This window comes from Eptatretus burgeri, chromosome 10 (assembly GCF_056783735.1).
Source record: "Eptatretus burgeri isolate ZD-2024b chromosome 10, Ebu_testis_v1, whole genome shotgun sequence".
NCBI lineage: Eukaryota > Metazoa > Chordata > Myxini > Myxiniformes > Myxinidae > Eptatretus > Eptatretus burgeri.
The window spans coordinates 51,202,198-51,224,370 of NC_140970.1; the positions used below are offsets into that span (position 1 = coordinate 51,202,198).

The 22,173-nt window shown below is 44.3% G+C and overlaps 1 protein-coding gene across 11 annotated transcripts in view; it reads right to left on the reverse strand.

Annotated features, from left to right (window-relative positions):
* The window catches only part of HUWE1 (HECT, UBA and WWE domain containing E3 ubiquitin protein ligase 1), a 428,879-nt gene that overhangs the window by 192,814 nt on the left and 213,892 nt on the right, over positions 1-22,173 (reverse strand). For 10 of the 11 annotated variants that reach the window (XM_085898286.1, XM_085898280.1, XM_085898284.1 and 7 more), the window contains 2 exons: positions 17,050-17,203; positions 16,463-16,694 (listed from right to left, as the gene is read on the reverse strand). In XM_085898286.1, coding sequence (XP_085754412.1) covers positions 16,463-16,694; positions 17,050-17,203 — 386 coding nt within the window. The remainder of the gene's footprint in view (positions 1-16,462; positions 16,695-17,049; positions 17,204-22,173) is intronic. The other variant, XM_085898279.1, reaches the window with a different exon arrangement.

Below are 22,173 nucleotides of genomic sequence, written 5' to 3' on the forward strand. Positions count from 1 at the left end.
AAATCCCTGCCAGATTCAACAAACCCCCGAGGAGAAGATGCAAATTGAAATCGGCTACCCCCTAAAAACACAATTCGCAATTTTCTAAGTTCGTGACCTTGTGGCCTTTGACGTTGGGATGAAAATGAAAAAAAAAAAAAAAAATCCAGCTCCATGGGGCTATGCAGGTGCCATTGAGCTAACCAAATACTGACACCCCTGTCAGATTCGACAAATCCCCTAGAAGATGCAAATTGAAATCGGCGAGCCCCTAAAAACACATGCTTTTTGGGCGTGGCTCCGCCCACAATGAGCGCACCACGCCCATTTTCTGGAAAACACAACAAGATCATGATATAAACCTTCCACCAAAATTTCATCAGGATCAGATCAAAACCCACGGAGCTATGCTTGGGAGACAGACAGACAGACAGACAGACAGACAGACAGACAGACAGACAGACAGACAACAATAACGAATATAGTGGTCACTTATCTTTTTTGTGAAAATATCTTTTCATGAACCAAAAGAACAAAAACTGAAAGCATGCCGAACCTAAATGAAATGATTATATAAATAAGTCTTAATTCCAGACTTTACAGCAGAGCAATTTCCATTCAAACATTGATGTTAACATTGTGAAGTTTTACCAGCTTATTGCAATCTGCAATCTCCACAAGTGAGAAGATAAATAATGTACTTTGATTTACATCCAAACAAACATTACATTCACAAACAACATCAAAAGTCTTACAAGGTCTAAAAACTTTACAACACAAACATCAAGCAATTACACTTTTCAGAAACAGCTTTACAATACTTAACAAAACACAGACTCATTCTGACACTGCATGCATTTACATTTTTCAACGTTGTTATTATTGTTGTTGTTGGGAGTTGGAGTGTTTTTTTTCCAGGTGGATGAAGAGAGATCTTTTATTTTAATTTTTGAGAAGGGGGCGGGGGGGGGGGAGGATTTAATTGAGCGTTCAGAAGTAACAATAACTGGAACTGAAGTGAAAACGAGGCAGAAAATGAAGAGAAAGCACACTCGACGATCATCAGTACACCCAACTGAACTCAAGAGATGATCAAAACGATTAAACACAGCAGGGCACAGTTTGGGACAAAAAATTGATGAAAAACACGAAGAGCAAAGCAGAAAATAAAAACGAAACGGCAAAACTACGTAAATGGTCGGAGGAACTTTGCTTGGAAGAACTGGTAGGCGAGAGCACCAATCAGTCGTCCACGTGCATCGATCCCAGAGCCAGATTCGTTAATCTTTTCTTCACTCAATACAATTGTCAAAACAGCAGAAAAAGTTCAGTTTAATGGTTTGGAAATTTCACATTCAGATTTCATTCCAGATTGACACGAGTCCACGAAATTGGATCCACAAATCCAAAACCATACTTTGATTATATACTTTCCGTGAGAGGAGATAGTGTTTCCAAGGCAAGTCATTTTTAGAATGCAGGATCAAAACGGCAGCAAAGACACCTGCAAGATTAAGTTGGGCTGACAAACATAAGCCTTTCATGAAGGTAAGCCATTAATAATCTTAAAATGGGTGTTTTGGAGTTATAGATCAAACACACGCACGCACAGTTTGTTGTGCTACAACTTGAGAATGGATTAACAGATATCAATGAAACCAATGACGGTAGATTCAGGGTCAGGTCAGTCAGGTATGGGAGCATGTGCCAGAACAGCACGTCGCTGCGTCCACTTTCCGCCGGTACTCCAGGGGCCTCCGTCTGGCCATCCCCCAGGCAGATGCCAGGCCCATCCCCATCTCCTTGAGATGATGGTCAACCTGTTGCAACCATGAGGCACGTGGTCGACCCACTGACCTCCTCCACTCATGAGACTCCCTCGCTGAGAGAATCTGGTGAGCAGGATCAGAGTCAGGAAAACGAGCCACATGTCCATACAGCCGCAACTGACGCTCATGGACTATGCAGGTAACAAATCTCATCCGAGTCTCTCTCAGCAACCGCTCGTTGGACACAAATTCCGACCAGCGATAGCCAAGGATTCTCCGAAGAGACCTGGTACCAAAGGAATTAAGTCTCCGTCTCAGATCCTTGGTCAGAGTCCAAGTCTCGCACCCATAGAGCAAGACTGGAAGTACCAAGGACCTGAAGACTCGGACTTTCGTCCTCCCGCACAGGTACCGGCAGCGCCACACCCCATGATCCAGTGAATCCATGACACCCCAGGCCCGACCCAGACGTCTATTGACCTCTGACTCGCAGCCAGCAGAGACATGAATATCACTGCCAAGGTCAGTGAATCTCTCCACGACCTCAACATCCTCACCACAAACAGACACAGACAGGACAGCAGCATCCAAGATGTCACCGAAAGCCTGGATCTTAGTTTTGACCCAAGAAACCCGTAATCCCAACGGCTCCGACTCCTCATTCAGCACCTCGAGGGCCCCCAAGAGGATGACTAAAGTCTCCGCAAAGATGACTGCATCATCTGCAAAGTCAAGGTCCGAGATCTTGACATTCCCAAATGACGCACCGCAACTTGATCTCTCCGACATCCTCCCTAGAATCCAGTCCATACAAGTGCTGAAAAGTGTGGGGGCAAGTACACATCCCTGACGAACTCCAGTAACAACTGGAAATAAGTCAGAGATGGTACCACCAAACTTCACATCACTCTCAGTACCAGAGTAGAGTTCAGACATCAGATCGATCAGTTTTGGTGGCACCCCACGAAGACCAAGAATCCTACAGAGGACATCCCGATTCACTGAATTGAACGCTTTACAGAGATCAACATAGGCTGCAAGCAGCCCCTGCCGAAACTGTAATCTGCGTTCGGTGAGGACACGAAGTGCAAGGATACGGTCAATCGTTGACCTCTTTGGTGTAAAGCCTGACTGCTCTGGACGCTGGTGCTCAAGCAGATGGTGGCGAACCCTATCGAGAATTATCCGAGCAAAGACCTTGCCCGGCACTGAGAGCAGCATCACCCCTCGGTAGTTGTTGCAGTCTTGGCGATCACCCTTCCCTTTCCAGAGAGGGACAACAAGGCCCCTCTTCCAGTCAGTTGGGATGATGCCTGTGTTCCAGGCAGAGCACAAAACTGCATGCAACGACACGAGTGCAGCATTTCCACCAGCCTTGAGAAGTTCGGCATGGATGCCACAGATCCCTGGAGCTCTGCCCCGTTTCAACTGGTTCACCGCAGCCCGTGTTTCCACAAGCGTAGGTGGACCACAGTTGATTCGAGGGTCAGCAACAGGGATTGTAACACCCTTGACGTCCAACTCGACAGTTGGGGGATCAGCCTGGTACAACCGCTCAAAGTAACCGGCCCAGCGGGCCTTCACTTCAGACTCCTGTCAAGAGCCTACCACTCTCTGCTCGAACTGTAGTGCTCCGAGGGATGGGCTTGGATGAACGTAATGCGCGAATTCCCCTGTAAGCGGGACGAGAATCACCTGTCCACAGGTGATGCTCTACCCCCTCACAGATTCCTCGCACATAGGCCTCCTTGTCCACCCTCAGTGCACGTACGCCTCAGCTCCCTGAACAATAAGTTTTATTATTGGCCACAGTTTTACGCCTCAGCTCCCTGAACACTCAGCTCTGCCATTCAGCCTGGCCCTGCGACTCTGGTCAATGGTATCCAGTGTCCCTTGAGAGACAAAATTCTTCTTTGCCCTGCGGTGAGCTCCAAGGCATCCACCGGCAACATCAAGGACGGTGGTCTTGAAGGCGCTCCACAACTCTTCAGGACACCCCAAAGTACCCAGACCCCCCCAAGTGTCCACTCAGCCTGTTCGCAAACTCCTCAGCTGCTCTCTCATCCCTGAGCTTGGCAACATCCAGCCTCGGCTGGGATGGTACCATTCTCCAGGATTTAAGGTGCAGTTTTAGAGTTGCTACAACAAGCCTGTGGTCAGTATTGAGGAACTGAGCACTCCGGTAGACCCTGCAGTTCTGGATCATCCTCCAACGACCGTCAATGAGGACATGGTCAATCTCCTTTGCCACACCACAAGCGTTGGAATAGAGCTTGGCAACATCCAGCCTCGGCTGGGATGGTACCATTCTCCAGGATTTAAGGTGCAGCTTTAGAGTTGCTACAACAAGCCTGTGGTCAGCATTGAGGAACTGAGCACTCCGGTCGACCCTGCAGTTCTGGATCATCCTCCAACGACCGTCAATGAGGACATGGTCAATCTCCTTTGCCACACCGCCAGTGTTGGAATACCAAGTCCAGCGATGAGCTTGTGGGCGCTGAAACCATGAACCAGCCACCCTAAGTCCATGACTTCTTGCAAAGTCAAGGAACTTAGTGCCATTCTGGTTCATAGTTCCTGAGCAATGGGGACCAACACACACCTCATAACCGTCCCTATCAGTTCCAGTCGATGCATTGAAATCCCCCAAGACTAGAAGTGTATCTCGTCTGGGGCACTGATCAACCACAGACTCGAGTGTGGCGTAGAATGCATCCTTCACGGTGAGATCACTCGCCTCAGTCGGAGCATAAACAGAGACCAGGGAAATGACACCTAAGGAGTGACGAATCCTTAATCTCATAATACGCTCGTTGACCGGTGTTACCTCAATTATCACTGGGTTCAGCTTATTGGACACAGCTACAGCAACTCCTTGGGTATGGTAACCATCAGAGCGACCAGACCAATAGTAGGTGTAACCACCCACCATTATCTCGCCGCAATCCGGTCTCCGAACCTCAGAGAGAGCTGCAATCCCGATGTCCAAACGCTTGAGCTCAGATGATAACAGAGACAGGTGATCATCCTCTCTTAGGGATAGGACATTCCAGGCACCCACCCAAAGGGACCGCCTGAGGTTAACCCAAGGAGACCGCCGTCTGGTGGACGACACCTCAGCACCACTCCGACACACTCTCCCGCAATCTGACCTGGGAATGTTACCCCATGGTTTCCCTCCTATCATCAAAGATTGGGGGTCCCGAAGGCTTTGCCCCAATCCCGTCATCCGGTGAGCTGCCCTGCGAAGGGAAGCTGCACAGGAGATACTCCCACGGAGTGGGTTTTCAGATTTCTTTGCGTTTGTGTTTTGCGGAATGAAGGGTTTTACGGTGGCCGGAGTGCAAAACCTGCCACCAACCTCCTAATAAGAAGTAACCCAACTGCAGGAGGACGTCCGCAGACACAGTTGGGCACTAGATATGGATGGCCGTTGGCCCACAAGGAGCTCCTCCGCCCTTTGATTCAGGGAACTACCAAGAAGGTTTGTGATGCAAAAAATGGGAAGGTTTGTATATGGGTCTCGGCACACGTGGCAAAACTGCAAATGCCTACATGCGATGCTGGTTATCCCTGCACAAAGGGCAGGATCTCCCAGGAATCCTTCTTTTGTTCTTGCCCCATGGATTAACCATCACAGCAAAGAGTGGTATTCCCATCAGCAAAGCAATGGGTCTTATACTCTAGTATGTATTAAAGCAGCCATATTTCTCTGTCCGTCTGTCGGTCCATCCGTCAAGCTGTTTTTGTTGAGACGTCATTACGGTGTTACGTCTGCGATGTCATTTAGGCCTCGGTCACATTTGCCACGGCGGCTGTGGGGTCTCCAAAATCTACGGCCACTAGGAATTGTACAGCGGCCGCAGTATTTCCACGGTCACACAATGTAGCAGTCACATATGTTTTTATTTTTCGGGGAGTCGCACAGCGTATTTAGGCCTTAGTCACATTTGCCACGGCGGACGTGGGGTCTCCAAAATCTACGGCCATTAGCAATTATACGGCGGCCGTAGTATTTCCACGGTCACACAATGTAGCAGTCACATATGTTTTTATTTTTCGGGGAGCTGCACGGCGTATTTATAAATTGTGAAGACCGAAAACGTGGGGGTGCCGTACGGTCTTTGATTTGATGCCGCACGGTGACCTTGCGGTGTTCCTGCAGCGGCCATAGAATTTTCAAGGCAGACGCAAGGTGCCCGCAAGGCTACCGCAGGGGGGCCCTAAGGCGAACGTGCGGCCAGACGGACGGTAACAAATCGTTTTTTTTTTTTTTTTCGGCTTGTCGAATTGCGAAAGCGAACGTAGAAATGAAAAAAGTTATAACTCCGCGTCATAATTCCACGGCAACCTTACGGCCTGTAAAATATAGCCATACAGCGTAGGGCCACCCTGAGGCCACCTCAGAAACTCTGCGGCCACCGCACGTTTCTGTCAATTCAGAGGGCGTACGGCCGCCGTATCCTCGCCATAGAGCAAATATGACTTAGGCCTGAGGTCTTAGGTCTTAGAAATTGTGGAGACCGAAAACGTGAGGTTGCCGTACGGTCTTTGATTTGATGTCGCACGGTGACTGCAGGGGGCCCGAAGGCGAACGTGTGGCCAGGCAGACGGTAACGAATGGGTTAATTTATTTATTTTTTTTACCATTTCTTTTGTTTCGTCTTGTCGAATTGCTACGGCGAACGCAGAAATGAAAAAAGTTATAACTCCACGGTATAATTCCACGGCGACCTTACGGCCTGTAAAATATAGACAAAAAACGGCGTAGGGCCACCCTGAGGCCACCGCAGAATCTGCGGCCGCCGCACGTTTCTGCCAATTCAGAGGGCGTACGGCCGCCGTATACTCGCTGTAGAGCAAATGTGACTTAGGCCTTACAAACACTCGGAAAACTGCAGCGGTGAAGATTTCATGACTCGATGAGAAGCAGTGCATAATTTCAGAACCCAATTCTGATAACTGTTAACAAGCCACAATAATTAGCAGACATTTCTGAAAAAAATATTATCGTAACAACATAGCGTGAATGATAATCGTATTGTAATTTCAGCATCAATGTTCAGTACTCAAGCAGTGTATTATTCATGATTCAATGAGAATTTTTCAAAAAACCGCTTTGGCAGCACTGGGGATCTGTAACACAATAGCACCTTACTACAGTTTTTAATATCTCAGTGAGGTTCTTCTTTCACACTCCGATTGCTCCAACTGTCACTGGCACAATGTCGGCATTCTTCAGCTTCCATGTTCTCTTAACTTCACTTTTCCGATCCTGAAACTTGGTCATTTTCCTAATCTCCACGTTATTTCGACCAAAGTCACTGGGTAATGACACTTCGATCAACAATGAAGTATTTTTCTTTTGTATCCGAGTACAGCACTACGTCTGGTTGGAATGTTTTTCTATGTCCAAGCTTGATTGAATGGCCAGGTCGTACGTAAGCACTAAATCCTCATTTTCAACGATTTTTCTGAGACTGTAATTATAAACCTTTTGCAGATGTGCCAGCAGATTACTCTGCATACACTGTTGTACATCCGTTCTGACAGGATTTTTTTTTACATCCTGAGAGATGGTGACTGGTGCTTTGTTTCTATTTTGCAGAAGATGATTGACTCAATTATGCTATCTTCTTAAAGCCATTGGTGTCATATCCCTGGTCTTGGCATTTATGATGACTCCTTCTCCATCCCATTTAAGCTGAACTCTTCCCAACCACGACAATGAACCTTTTTGTCTATCTCCAATCTGTCCATCTTTTTCTTTTTATCTTACTGCTCTTTCATCATCCTCCCAATTGTTGGTACGCATTTGTCAATATCTCGTTTTATACTTTTCCTTTGTCTTCTTTGCAATCATTAACCTCTGCCATCGAAGATGGACGGAGGTAACTGTTTTCACCACTGTTTGTTTGTTTGTGAACAGTATTACAGAAAAACTCGACGGATTTCGACTAAACTTGGTGGGGGGATTAGGTATGGTCCAAGGATTATGCCATTAGATTTTGTACTTGATCCAATAAAAAAAAAAAACTTTTTTTCAAAAACATTTCGATTTTATTTGAAAAATATTTGAATTTTTTTTGCATTTCTACATGTTTTAAGTGATTTCCAACCCCCCCCCAAAAAAAAATTTGTTGGAGAAAAAAAAAACAAATTTTGCAACTTTTTTTTTCAAATAAATTTCGATTTTCTTGGCATTTCTACATGCGCGTCGATCTAGTTTAGTTTATTCAATCATGGTTCAGTAGTCTGATCCATTTTGACCTACAATGAATAGGACATCAGGTTCACTTAAGTGACCCAGCAGTATTGGCGGCAGAGGTTTTGCACTCTACCGAGTGCTCCCCCTCTAGTGAAGACAGTATCATTGCTGTTTTTCGATTTCATGTGTTGCATGTTCTATGAACACCTGTTCTTGCCAATTATTTGGAAGGTGGGTTAGAGATACCTTTTCTGGCTTTGTGTTCACATTTGTGTACAAACTGGATTCAGCAGTCTGTGGAGCTTTTCACAAACGCATCCAATCTTAGTCATCATTCTGTGAACTTGGGTGAGCACAATCAGGCCACCACTTCCTTGTTGTCTAGGCAGGTACATTCTCAAGATGAACTATTTTTTTTTTTTAATAAAATATTTTGTGGATGGTGAAGAGTGTCCTTGTTTTGACATAGTTTGTTGATTTCCGCTTGTGGCCAGTTTACTATTCCACAACTGTATTGGAATATTGGTAAGGCGAGTTGGCATATAACCGATTCTGCTTATTGGGACAAGGTGTTTTTTGGATTAGCTTGGTTCCAAGATAGGTATTCATTGGCAATTGTTTTGTGCGTTTGATTGTGATGGATGTGGTGGCCCTCTATTCGATGTATTTGTGTGATGCTTCGTTTTCTCGCTCCTGTATTGCTCTGAGGTCAATATTTATATCCATTTATGTTTGTTTACCTGCTTTGAACGTGCACTTGTCAGCAAATTTATCTCAGACAAATTCCATTTGAATGTCCTCGGAGTACCATTTTACAAGTTAATAATTCTACCAATTTTTCGTCCTTCGTTGCGAAGAACTTTAAATAATCCATATGCAGCAGATGTGTCAACCTCACTGTTCCTATGGCCGATCTTCTGTTGGATGTATGTTAGGGTTTATCCTTGTCCTTGCACACTGCTGAGGTTACCCAGTGGGGTCCATGGCAAACAAAACAGGAAAACAGGGGGGTGGGGGGGGGGAGAGGCTGTTACCCTGGGAAGTTCCCTCTTTCTTCACTCCTGGTATTTCGATCTTTCCTTCAGAGGGCTGGAATATCAATGTGGTATTCCAGAGGAAGATCGTTTTCTCAACCAATTTTATTGTTGGGGCATCGATTCTATACACTTGCATATATTTTACCTTCCACAAATACGGGACACATCATAAGGTTCTTATTGTTTTTTTGTTTTTTTTTTGTCTGTCGAGGCTGTGGTGTTTTACAACTTGCAGTTTGAATATGGCCTTGTTCAGTAATTGGTGATCTATTGTTCCACAGCATTCTTTCCCATATCGGTTCTTCTCTGCCTCCACACCTCCTTGTTGTATAAGGTTATGATGAATCATTTCTGAAAAGTTTCCTGTTAAAAGTTCATGTTATTGTTGGGAGACAAGTAATAATGAGATTTTAGAATCGTATGGATAGGACTATACAAGCAATTTATTTATTAGGTCATCTCTATCATCTCAGTAGAGATGACGTAATAATAACAGTCTCGAAGTCTGTCCGCCCGTCCGTACATACGTCCGTCCGTCCGTCCGTCCACAATCAAACCGAGTGGAGACAAATAACCAATAGTGGAATGGATAGAGGTCGATGAGACATGCACAACGATATAACTTTCAAGGTCGTCCAAGGTCGAGGTCAACGTCACGAGGCTGTCAAAGTTGCGAAAACCGTCGATTTCAAATCGTATCTCCTCCCTCATTTATCAAGAGAGATCAAATGTTATTAGCGATTCAGAAACTATGGACTATTATCGAGAACAACACGAGCCATTTTTTTGAAATTTGCTCTCTTTCGATTTTATAGCCCTTCAAACTTCGCTCTGATTCCCCGTATGGGCCGTTCATAAAGTACATACAAAAAAAAGTATTAAATTAAGAACCGGAACTCTCCGAGACAAATATTACATTTGAAGCTTTTGTCAGATTTAACTAAAACAATGGAACATAAGTTTATATGCACACTTACTTTTATTTAGGACATTAACATTGTCTTGAATGTCAATTTGTACTTTTATTTTCATAAATGATGTGCTGTGATATTAAAAGAAAAAGGTAAATCACACCGCTAGGGACTGCATTGTCATGACTTACAAACATCGGTTCATAAGGAACTGCTGGCTTTGCAAGCGATTAGCAATGTATGAGGGGGGTGGGTGGTTTAAAGCCCACGTACGGGCTGCGTACAGGGGTGGGTGGTTTAAAGCCCTCGTACGGCCTGCGTACAGGGGTGGGTGGGTGGTACGACAGCTGCATACATACTTTATTAAAGTGGTGTCGGACTACATGAAAGCGTTTCAGAAGATGAAGGTGAGCCTGTCATCGCGTGGGGGAAAAATATCCCCATTCACAGGAACATTTTCGACGTGATGTTGAATCCGTGGACGTCAATGATTGTTCCCTATTACTGTATTACCGTAGTTAATAATTACTGATGCATTTGAGATAAATCTACAGTTCGTTGTAATGTTCAAGTATTGTGATGTGATATGAGATGCATATGGGGGTGGGTGGGTGGTCACTAGCCTGCATACAGAGGGGGGTGGGTGGTTTTGAAACCTGGAAGTAGAGCGTACGCACTTTATGAACTGCCCCTATTCCAGTCTGGCACAGAGTTACTTACTTTCGACCTCTGGCAGAGATGACCGGCACTCCCGCTCGGGGGTATTTTTTATTTAGTGTCTGGTTGACAGGTCAATTTATTTATTGATAAATGCACTTTTAAAAACTGCAATGGTAAAAACAGAGAGCAGAGTTGGAGAATACATGGTAGAAAACAGAGACCACTTACCTGCCTGTAATGTGAGAGCAAACGACATATGCTTTGGCCTCATCATGGGAGATTCCAAAAAAATTGAGAGCTTTAAATTCCATAAAAGCCAAGAGACAGGTGTAAGGCTGGGGAACCAGCCGATAGTGTGGAGAAGTACTCCACCGAGATGAGAACAAAGGCCTTGAAGATTGAGTAGCTATGATTTTCCAAGGAAGGACTTTGATTGGAAGAGGATGCCCAAGCTCTGGCTAGCTTTGGAAGACGATTTTGCAATGTGGTCAGCCCATGAGAGGTCATGGCTGATGGCGGGGCCTCAAAGTTCAAGAGACTGAGCTTATTGCAGTGAATAACCAAGGAAATAGAGAAGTCAGTTTGTTTGACAGTCCTTCCAGAGCACCAAGGTGAGACCATGAGATTTTCCAGGATTGAAGGAGATGTTCCATTTATCAAACCACAGTCTAATACTTTCAAGATCAACAGAGAAATGCAGAGCTATCTCCCGAGCAGAGGGGATGGGGTTGCAACACAATGTGAAGTTATCTGCAAAAATTACCCCCGTGCGGGAGTGACGGTGATCTCTGCGAGAAAATATATAGCCTCCTGAAGGTAGGGCAGTTTTTGCAAACTTTGAAGTCACGTGACGCGAAAACGAAAGCGAATATCGAAAATCCGGCCCGACAAAATTTAGATATTGTTCCATAGATTTATATGCCACAATCAAATTCAAGATCACTTGAGAAATGTAGGAGATAGATTTTGAAAATCGTCATTTTCGCATTTTTTGCCAACTTTGAAGTCACGTGACACGAAAAAAGAAAGCGAATATCGAAAATCCGGCCCGACAAAATTTAGATATTGTCCCATAGATTCATATGCCACAACAAATTCAAGATTGCTTGAGAAATGTAGGAGGAGATATATTTTGAAAATCGTCATTTTCGCATTTTTTGCCAACTTTGAAGTCACGTGACACGAAAACGAAAGCGAATATCGAAAATCCGGCCTGACCAAATTTAGATATTGTCCCATAGATTCATATGCCACAATCAAATTCAAGATCTCTTGAGAAATGTAGGAGATAGATTTTGAAAATAGTCATTTTCGCATTTTTTTGCCAACTTTGAAGTCACGTGACACGAAAACGAAAGCGAATATCGAAAATCCGGCCTGACCAAATTTAGATATTGTCCCATAGATTCATATGCCACAATCAAATTCAAGATCTCTTGAGAAATGTAGGAGGAGATAGATTTTGAAAATCGTTATTTTCGCATGAAAATCGTCATTTTCGCATTTTTTGCCAACTTTGAAGTCACGTGACACGAAAAAAGAAAGCGAATATCGAAAATCCGGCCCGACAAAATTTAGATATTGTCCCATAGATTCATATGCCACAACAAATTCAAGATTGCTTGAGAAATGTAGGAGGAGATAGATTTTGAAAATCGGCATTTTCGCATTTTTTGCCAACTTTGAAGTCACGTGACACGAAAACGAAAGCGAATATCGAAAATCCGGCCTGACCAAATTTAGATATTGTCCCATAGATTCATATGCCACAATCAAATTCAAGATCTCTTGAGAAATGTAGGAGGAGATAGATTTTGAAAATCGTTATTTTCGCATGAAAATCATCATTTTTGCATTTTTTGCCAACTTTGAAGTCACGTGACACGAAAACGAAAGCGAATATCGAAAATCCGGCCTGATCAAAATTTAGATATTGTCCCATAGATTCATATGCCACAATCAAATTCAAGATCGCTTGAGAAATGGCGGAGGAGATAGAATTTGAAAATCGTCATTTTCGCAACTTCAAAGGCCTCGTGACCAAGACCTTGACCTTCGGTGACCTTGAAAGTCATACCATCGTGTACATCTCATCGACCTCTATCAGGATCACTAATGACCAGATCTCCCGCCTCAACTTCATTGTGAATGGACGGACGGACCGTCACCTCTCCTCTCAACACCATTATTATTAGGTCATGCTCGAAGAGATGACCTAAAAAGGAAGAGGATTTTCAAGAGCACCAGAAAGGTCATCAATTTAGATAAGGAATGAGACTGGGCCCAAAACACTGTCTTGGGGAACTCCAACCTTCACTGGGAGAGAAGACCATTCCATTGATGGCAACACTTGACTGCATGAATGGAGGAAGTACGAGATCCAGGAATGAAGGCAGTCTTCGATGCAATAGACAGAGCTTGGAAAGCAAAGCAGGATCCAAACTGTACTGACTCTCCGATGTGCCCAGGGAGACGGTCGTTCGCGCTTGTTTGAAATGGAGGCCTCCAATCTAGTCAGGTTCCTTGTGTAATTTCGTTGGAATTTTTTGGAGAGTAGCAAACCTATAGATTTTTGAGAAGTTTAAAATCTATTTCAATAAAAAGTGATGTTTCACATTTTTTCAACATTTGGAAAGGTCGTTTTGGGGTGAAAAACGCTTTTTTTGAATTCCAATTTTTAAAAATCTGAAACAATACAAAATAACCAACTGATGATGGATCACTGTTTAATGGCTAACAATGGATTTTATAAGATAATAAAATGTTGCATTTTGACTGTCGGTTGCCATGGAAACAGCATTTTTGGAGTGGAATTGCCATTTTTTAATATATATATATATATATATGTTTTAATTATATTTGCCATCGGATGGCCTAAATAATTGTTAAATATAGTGTCCATGACTATCTTACACACAAGTATTATGATTTTCAAGTATTGGAACAGTTGGTTGCCATGGAAACGGCCATCTGTGCAATGAAACATTGTATTGGTGTGTCTGTTGTTCAATATCAGAAGGTTTCGGCACCTTCAGTCGGAAAACTTTTGATTTTAAGTTTTTGTAGTTTGATGTATTGTAAGTGTGATGTTGTAGGGAACATATGTGACGCCACGTCGCGACGCCATGCCATCGCCTCAGGTTATGGTTGCTGGGCGTGGCATGACATCATGATGTGGCGCGGCACGCGACCAAGCACATGCAGCAATATGACGTCATTTTCAGTTCGCTTCGTTTATTCTCGATTTATTCATGACAGTTTACTTCGGAGCCTCGTTTCATCATATTCGGTTTTCAACACCTTTCTTCCTTTTTTCGGTAAGTTGTGATAGCCTTTGAGGCGTATGTACCTTTTTGTCATTTTACGTTCATCTGTATGGGGTAGGATTATGGTTTGAATGGCCACGGGGTTGGAGGTTTTAATTGCGTTTCCTGTTTGGCTAGGAGTTGGAAGTCGGGCAGTCGTCATGTTTTAGCTGTGTGTTTATCCTTTTTCTATTATTTCGGGTTGATCTTTAAATATGTCCTTTTGTGCTGGTTCGTTCTTTCATTTATCCGGAAAGAAAGTCACCTTCAATGTAATCAGTGACCGACGTATTTTGTTCCATTAGATTAACTGCTGTATAATAGGATAGGATTAGGTTAGCTTTGTGCCCAGGGGTTGGAATTACAGAGGGAGTCTATTTGGAGTTTCTATTTAGTTTACTGGCATGTAGATAGCACGTATTGTTGATTTCCCACTCATCTCTGCTTTTATTTTATTCAGGTAATATTACGTCTTCGTAGCGGTTTTTATTTTGGATTCTAATAAAGTTCTATCATTGCGACATTTACCCGCATCTTCCGTTTAAATCACATAGTTTAGGTCAATAAATTTGTCAAAGAAAATAAGGATGTTGTTTTTCTCATCCGTTTGCTTTTTATGGTGATGAATATTATTTGTGCCCTTGATATGGCCCTAGACATAGGCACAGCCCGAGTTTTATAGGCTGTATCACGTATGATAGATTTGACATTCACGAGCTGACGATATTCTCACCTGATACGGATGTTCTGGTTCTTGCCATAGCAAACCATCATCGCCTGCCAAGACACACATCTATCTCAATGGCATCGAGCATTGTCAAAATCGAGCCAATCTGGAAGGCCCGAGGTGAGGAGAGAGCCCAGGCATTGCCAGCCTTCCACGCATTCAGAGGTGCCGATAATACTGGGCGGTTCGCTCGACATGGTAAGGCAAAGTGGTTCCAGTGCTACTTGAAGGCCGATGACGACATGGTAGATGCCTTTGCTATGCTCTGTAAGGATGCTGAACTGTCAGAGGACCTACACACAACTTTAGCAAGATTTGTCTGTTCAGGTTATTGTCCAAGTGGTGTCAATATTTCCAGCATCCCTGAACTTCGGTGGCATCTCTTCTGTCAGAACATGGCTGAGAATGACAAGTTACCACCAACTGTCGGTGCTCTGAGGCAGCATATCATGCGGGTACATATCCAGGCATACGTTTGGGGTCAAGCAGCAATTTCTCAGCAAACATTTCTTGATCCATTAAAGAATGGCTTCCACAAGGACACGAGTGGTCAACTCAAACCGACAACAGACATTCTCCCTGCACCAAAGGCAATTATCGAGATGATAAGGTGCCAGTGCAAGACAGAATGTTCATCACAGAAATGTTCCTGCAGGGCCAAGAACTTAACATGCACTGATCTTTGCATGTGCAACACTTCGTGTGAGAATGACGAGGACTCAAACATTGAACGGCATGACCACGACAGTGATGATGACGATGGCAATGATTAGTGACATTAGAGACAGTGATGCCAATTGGCTACAAACTCATATTTGACATCAAGTACATTTCACTGATTACCATATTCATGAGTTACTTGTTTTAAGATTTGAAAGCAGTACATTAAATAAACGGTAATTTGACAAAATGATAGCAGTTTCTATGGCAACCATTGCTCAAAATACAGATATATGTATTCTATATTAAGAACTGTCCTCAAGTTAACAAGTATGCATCATCAGTTGCTTGCTTGCGATTAATTTTGAATTTTCAGAGCTGAAATAAAAAAAAAAACGGGTTTTTACCCCAAAACGACCTATTTGACCACATTATATGCATTGAAAAAATGTGAAACATGGATTTTCTGTTTTCATGTTGTTTAAGCTTTCCAAAAATGTTGGGGTTAGCTACTCCAAAAAAATTAAACGAGCATCAAATTATGGACACAAGGAACCTGACTAATCATTGTTCTGAGAGAAACAGAAGCATGTCAAGAGTTGAATGTCCAGGACAGAATTTGAAACAGCAAATATTTGACATCAGAAGCAATGATGGATATCATGACTGCTTGCAGAAGCAAGCTCACTGGCCTGTAGTTGGGTAGGATCTGTTTTTGCACCCTTCTTTTGGACAGTAGTGACATTTACTGACTTCTGTGCAGAGGGAAGGTGCCAAAGGAAGACAGATTAAATAAGGCACACAAAGGGAGAGCAAGAAAGGCAGAGCAGGATTTGAGAACATGGACACTGATGTCACCTGGGCCCATCACCGAAGCATCTATCTCAATGTCAAGGTTGGACAACTTTCTCTACCTTCTCAGGTGAGAAGTACACAGTCCAGTTGGCATTGAGTACGTCGGGGTAAGATGGGGACAGAGTAGAACGGGTTGGATACACAAGATTTGGAGGAAAAGACCGAGTTCACGCTTTGCACCTGATTTCGGGCAGAGTCTGCAGTACTATAGCAATTCAAATGGAAGTTTTGGAAAACAAAGCAATCGATTATTCAGATACCACTCACTGCATTTCAGTGAAATAGCAGTCTACAAGAATATAGAACAAAAATAAAGGAAGAAAACCAAGTATGAAGAACACGAGACAGCACCTTTGGAGGATAAGCGGAGCATTATGTTGTCTGTTCACAGGATAATGCAGGTGGATTGTGTGCCCGGCACTTCCTCCAAAAGAACGTGCACCACGCTGGTTCCGACAGACACCGGCACCTCCGACGAGGCGTGAAGTTGAAGAGCTAGTGGGGCCTAGACCTGCATGCTCCGTTTGTCGCACCATGAGCGGGTGCGTAGATGGCACCGTGCCGGGAGCTGGGGGGATGTCAGCTGTTGCATGAAAAATTTTCAAATAAAAAAATAACAAAAACAAAAAAACAGAAAATACACGAAAGCAAAAATACACACAAAAAAATTGGATTAAAGTTAAAACGAGCAAACAAAAATGAATGTGGGATGTGGAAAAGGAAACAAAAGACTTCATTGCAGGTTCAATAAACTTTGCAAAATGATGGACAATGCAGTAACATGTCGCCATTGAAAAAAATAGAGAGTGGGCTCAGTCATTAAAAAAGGAAAGGAGGTGGTTGGGGTCCAGGAGAGGGTGGAGGAGATGGAGGGATGATTAGAGGAAGGAAAAATCATGATGTGAGGTTCAACAAATAAATGCAGCAAAGCACCTCACCTCCAGATGAGAACATAGTATCAAACTCAATGACAAGGTCATCATCTTGGTCATAGCGGAAAAGTGTTTCACTGACATCATGCATTTCCTCATCCAATTCAATTTCTGAGCCCTCCTCCTCATCTTCATCTTCTTCTTCCTCTCCCTCCTCATCCTGCACACAAAAGGAAGGGCAATGAAATGTAATCTGAGAAAACACCACCATATTAAATCACCACTTGAAACATTATTGGAATGCAAATGTTTATATTGTACAAGACAATGCAAGCATGAACCATCAGTTAATGCAATGAAATTATTTCTGCATCAGTCACTTGCAAATAACTGTCCCACCCACCATAATACAATCTTAAGAACTGCTGGAAAATTCTTGCCTTAACATTGGTAAGGGCCTTGTCACACCTTGACATTTTAGCCAGCGTATGGCAACGTATCAAAATTGATCTAAAACGCTGGCGTACGCTGAACTATTGATGTTTTTTTTCAGTTTTGGGCATATTCATGAGTTGGACGTATGCATAATGTATTAGTAACGTACACAGAACGTTTCGATAACTTATAGATAACTTATACCAACGAATGCTAAGCGTGTTGTCGGCGATCACAACCTCTGCCCAACGATAGTCTAACTCATGCATAGCGTGGCAGAGTATTGTCGACGATCACGTGGCGTAGCCTATTAATAGGCTGCCGCTCAACGATTTAAATCATAACCGCACGAGACATCGAAGTGTCAAGGCCCTGTCACACCAATGACGTTTTAGCCATTGTATGCCGACGTATGAAAAATTTGTCTAAAACGCTGGCACACATCGAATACGTTATGGGTAAGTTTTGTATACGTTATGAACACGCTGAAGCACGCTGGCATACGTCGTAGTACACCGAGCTCGTCGACAAATTTTAAACATGCTCAAAATTTTTCGACGTATGCCAGTGTATGACTCACACGTTCCACATATGCTGGCCATAAGTTGTAGGCACATTATGCGATCGTTGACACACGTTACTTGTAAGTAACTCAGAAGTCGAAACACGTTGAGGTAATGTTTAGCGTACCTGAAACTTATTTCTAACCTATGAGTAACGTGCCTTGAACCTATGTGCAACATATCTCCAACGCATATTGACGTATTTGATTGACGTCTTCCGGACGACCATAGAACTTAGTGAACATGTTTCTAAATTACAGCTACCGTATAATGGCGTATTGGCAGCGTTTAGGGGAATTGGTGTATAAAAATGGGGTTCACACAGGAGGAACCCATCAGTGTTTCAGACTCCTTGTTGAGTGAATGTCCATGTCAGGAGTATCAGTTGTAGTTGGTGAGCGTGTCAGTAGTAGTAGTAGTAGGTCCAAGTCAGTAGTAGTATGTGAACATGATGGGGAGGGTGTGGGTGATGATGGATCCTCCTTGCATCCGCATCCACAGCCACGGCCAGGAGACTTCTTTGCAGCATTCTTCGGAATTTTTTTAAATGTTTTTCTACGCTGAACTATTGATTTTTTTTTCAGTTTTGGGCATAATCATAACGAGTTGGACGTATGCATAACGTATTAGTAACATACACAGAACGTTTCGATAACTTATAGATAACATATCAACGAATGCTTAGCGTGTTGTCGGCGTTCACAACATATGCCCAATGATAGTCTAACATATGCATAGCGTGCGGCAGCGTATCGCTGACGATCACGTGGCATAGGCTATTAATAGGCTGCCGCTCAACGATTTAAATCGCTGCCGCTCAACTATTTAAAGGGACGCTGCCGCTCGACGATTTTAATCATAACCAAGCGAGACATCGAAGTGTCAACATCATCGTCATGCCAAAGAAAACTTTGAAGAATGCTGCCAAGAAGTCTCCTGGCTGTGGCCGTGGACGCGGACGCAAAGAGGATCCATCATCACCCACACCCTCCCCATCACGCTCACATACTACTACTGACATGGACCTACTACTACTACTACTACTACTACTACTACTGAGATGGACATCTACTCAACATGGAGTCTGAAACACTGACGGGTTCCTCCTGTGAAGCCCATTTTTATATACCAATTTTTTTTTTTTGTATACCTTGTCGAGGCTCGTATGAGAGCGAACACACAACTCACAGCAAGGGGGCATGAGAAAAGAGGGGCGGGAGTGGAAGGGACAAAACAGTGGGGAACAGACACATTAGGTGAACTGTGGAAGGGAGAGGGATGGGGATGGGACGGGGAACATGGCGAAGAGAAGATGGACATTACAGGGACTTTCAGGAAGGAAAGCAGGGGAATTGAAGGAAGTGGGCTTGGGTGGATTATCGGGGGTAGAAAAGATCGAGGATTTGGATGGGGGAAGATAAGAGGTGGTGGTGAACAGCTGTTTTGAAAGACTGGAGGGAAGAATGGGAAAGAATAGAGTGAGGAAGTTTATTCCAAAGGCGGGAAAAAAGAGGAATGAAAGAGTGAAGATGAGCAGTGATTCGTGATTTTGGTAGTTTTACCAGAAGGGGGTTGTTGGCGGACCTTGAGCACCCTGTGGAAATGTGGTGGGGACAAATCGCAGAGAGAGCAGGGGGGCAAGCCTGGAGAGGAGTCGGTAGAAGACAGAAAGACCAACGACCAACCTGCGGTGATTGAGTGAGGCCCAAAGACTCAGCTTCATTGCGGGAGATGCCGATGATCTTAAATGCCCTGGTTTCGGCAGCGTGAAGCCGAGAAAGGTGGGAGGCAGGAGCACCAGCCCAGAGGGGAGAGCAGTACTCCATCAGGCTACGGACAAAAGCTTTGTAAGTGGTCAGGAGCTCAAGAGGGCCGAGGAAGGACTTTGCACGACGGAGGATTCCCAGTCGGCGACAGGCTTTTGAGGCGAGGTTGGAAATGTGACTTTCCCAGGAAAGGTCATGGCAGATAGTGAGACCCAGAAGCTTGAAAGAAAAGACTTCTTCCAGAGGATTGTTGAGAAAGTGGATGGGGGGGTTTTCTAAACGGTCCTTTCGATGAGACATAGTGAGAGTGTGAGATTTGTCTGGATTGAAAGACATGTTCCACGTGTTGGACCAGTTTGTGATTTTATCCAGATCTGCAGTGAGCGAAGAAGCTGCTGCTTGCCGGTCTGAGGGATGACCGATGGTACGGCAGAGGGTGGAGTCGTCGGCAAAGAGAAATAGAGGATTTTCCAGAGAGTCGGAGAGATCATTGATGAAAACCAGAAAAAGAACAGGGCCCAGAACGCTACCTTGATGAACTCCAGCTTGCACAGGAAGAGGGGATGAAAGAACTCCATTTAGGGCCACACGTTGACTGTGACAGGAGAGGAAGTCTGCGAGCCATAAGTGGAGATGGCCTTGAATACCATGGGAAGAGAGTTTGGTGAGTCGTGCAGGGTGCCAGACTGTGTCAAAAGCACGTGATATGTCCAGGGATACGGCTCGGATTTCCTGTCTGACATTGAGGACCTCCATCCATTGATAGGAGAGCAGAAGCAGCATATCCAGGGTAGAGTGACCTGGTCTGAAACCAAATTGATGATTGGAAATCAAGCCATTGGAGAAGAGGAAGGATTTCATGTCTGAAGCGATGATGGATTCCATAACCTTGCTGATGATTGGGAGAAGGCTGATTGGTCTGTAGTTACAGGGCTCTGTTTTTGCACCTTTTTATGCAGGGCAGTGATGTTAGCAGACTTCCAAGCAGATGGCAGATGACCTTGGGCAAATGAGAGGGTGAATAGAACAGAGAGAGGGTGAGCAAGAGCAGAAGAGCAGGCTTTGAGGACACGTGAGTTGATGCCGTCTGGACCGGTTGCAGAATCTGACTCGAGGTTTGAAAGCAAGCTCTCCACCTTGTAAGGAGAAAAGGACACAGAGTCCAGGGACAGTTGGATGCGACTGGGTAAAGTGGGTAGAGAAAGTGATGGGTTTAGGACACAAGATTTAGCTGCAAACACCGAGTTTAGACATTCAGCTTTATCACGTGTGGTATCAGCAGTGCGGCCATTTGAGGTAAGGGAGGGGATGGAGGGGGAACATACACCAGAAACAGATTTGATTAAACGCCACCAGGATTTTGAGGGAGAGAGGTTTGAGAGTTCAGACTTGAGATGAGAAAGATGTTGTTTTCTGGCTCTCCTGAGGGTAGATACACACTTGTTCCGAGCTTTGTGGAAGGAACTGAGATTGCCCTCAGTTGGGTTTGCATTCCATGAAGCAAAGGCAAGTTGTTTCAGGACAACTGCCTCACCACAAGCTTCAGTAAACCAAGGGCGGGAGGAAGGGTAGGACAACTGAACACGAGAGGGGATAAATCTGTGCATGAGGGAGAGCAAGTTTCTTTGAAAGAATTCCCAGGATGAGTTGATGTTTGAGAAAGTAGTGATAGGAGACCAGTCTGTAAGTTTGATGGCTGCTCGGAGACCCTGCCAGTCGGCTTGAGTGAAATGCCAGACTCGACGGCGGTGAGGTGGTTCTCTGATAACAGCCAGAGAGATGTCCACTTTGACAAGGACATGGTCAGAAGAACCGATTGGAGCGAAGGAAGAGCAGCAGATATTGTCAGGGAAATTTGTCAAAATCAGATCCAGAAGAGATGGAGTACCATTGGTTGAGATCCGGGTCGGGAAGTTGACCGATTGAGTCAGTCCTAATGAGTCGCAGAAAGCTTTTGCTGAGGTGCCATGGCAGGTGATAGAGGTACCCACACCTTGCCAACTGGCGTGATGACAATTGAAGTCACCACATAAGAGGAAGAGAGAGTTTGGATGAGAAGATAAAAGATGGTCCATATTTTCGGATAGTGAGGTGTAAATGGAGTCATCACTGTTCGGTGGACGGTTCAGTACACATATATACATGAGGTGGGAGTGGAGGGGAAGCCGAAGCCAGAGGTCTTCCTGGGGGTGTGGGGGAGTGAAAGCAGTGCATGGAGAGTGAGGAATAGAGTCTTTGATGAAGAGAGCAACACCTCCACCAGGACGAGGCTCAGGTCTGTCATACCGTAAGAGGGAGTAACCGGGGAGAGATACTTGGGAGTCAGACACGTCTTGGGAGAGGAAAGTTTCTGTTAGGCAGATTATGTCTGGTTTGTCAGTGGCAACCTGTATGGAAAGATCTGAAAGGTTTGAGCAAAGGCCCCA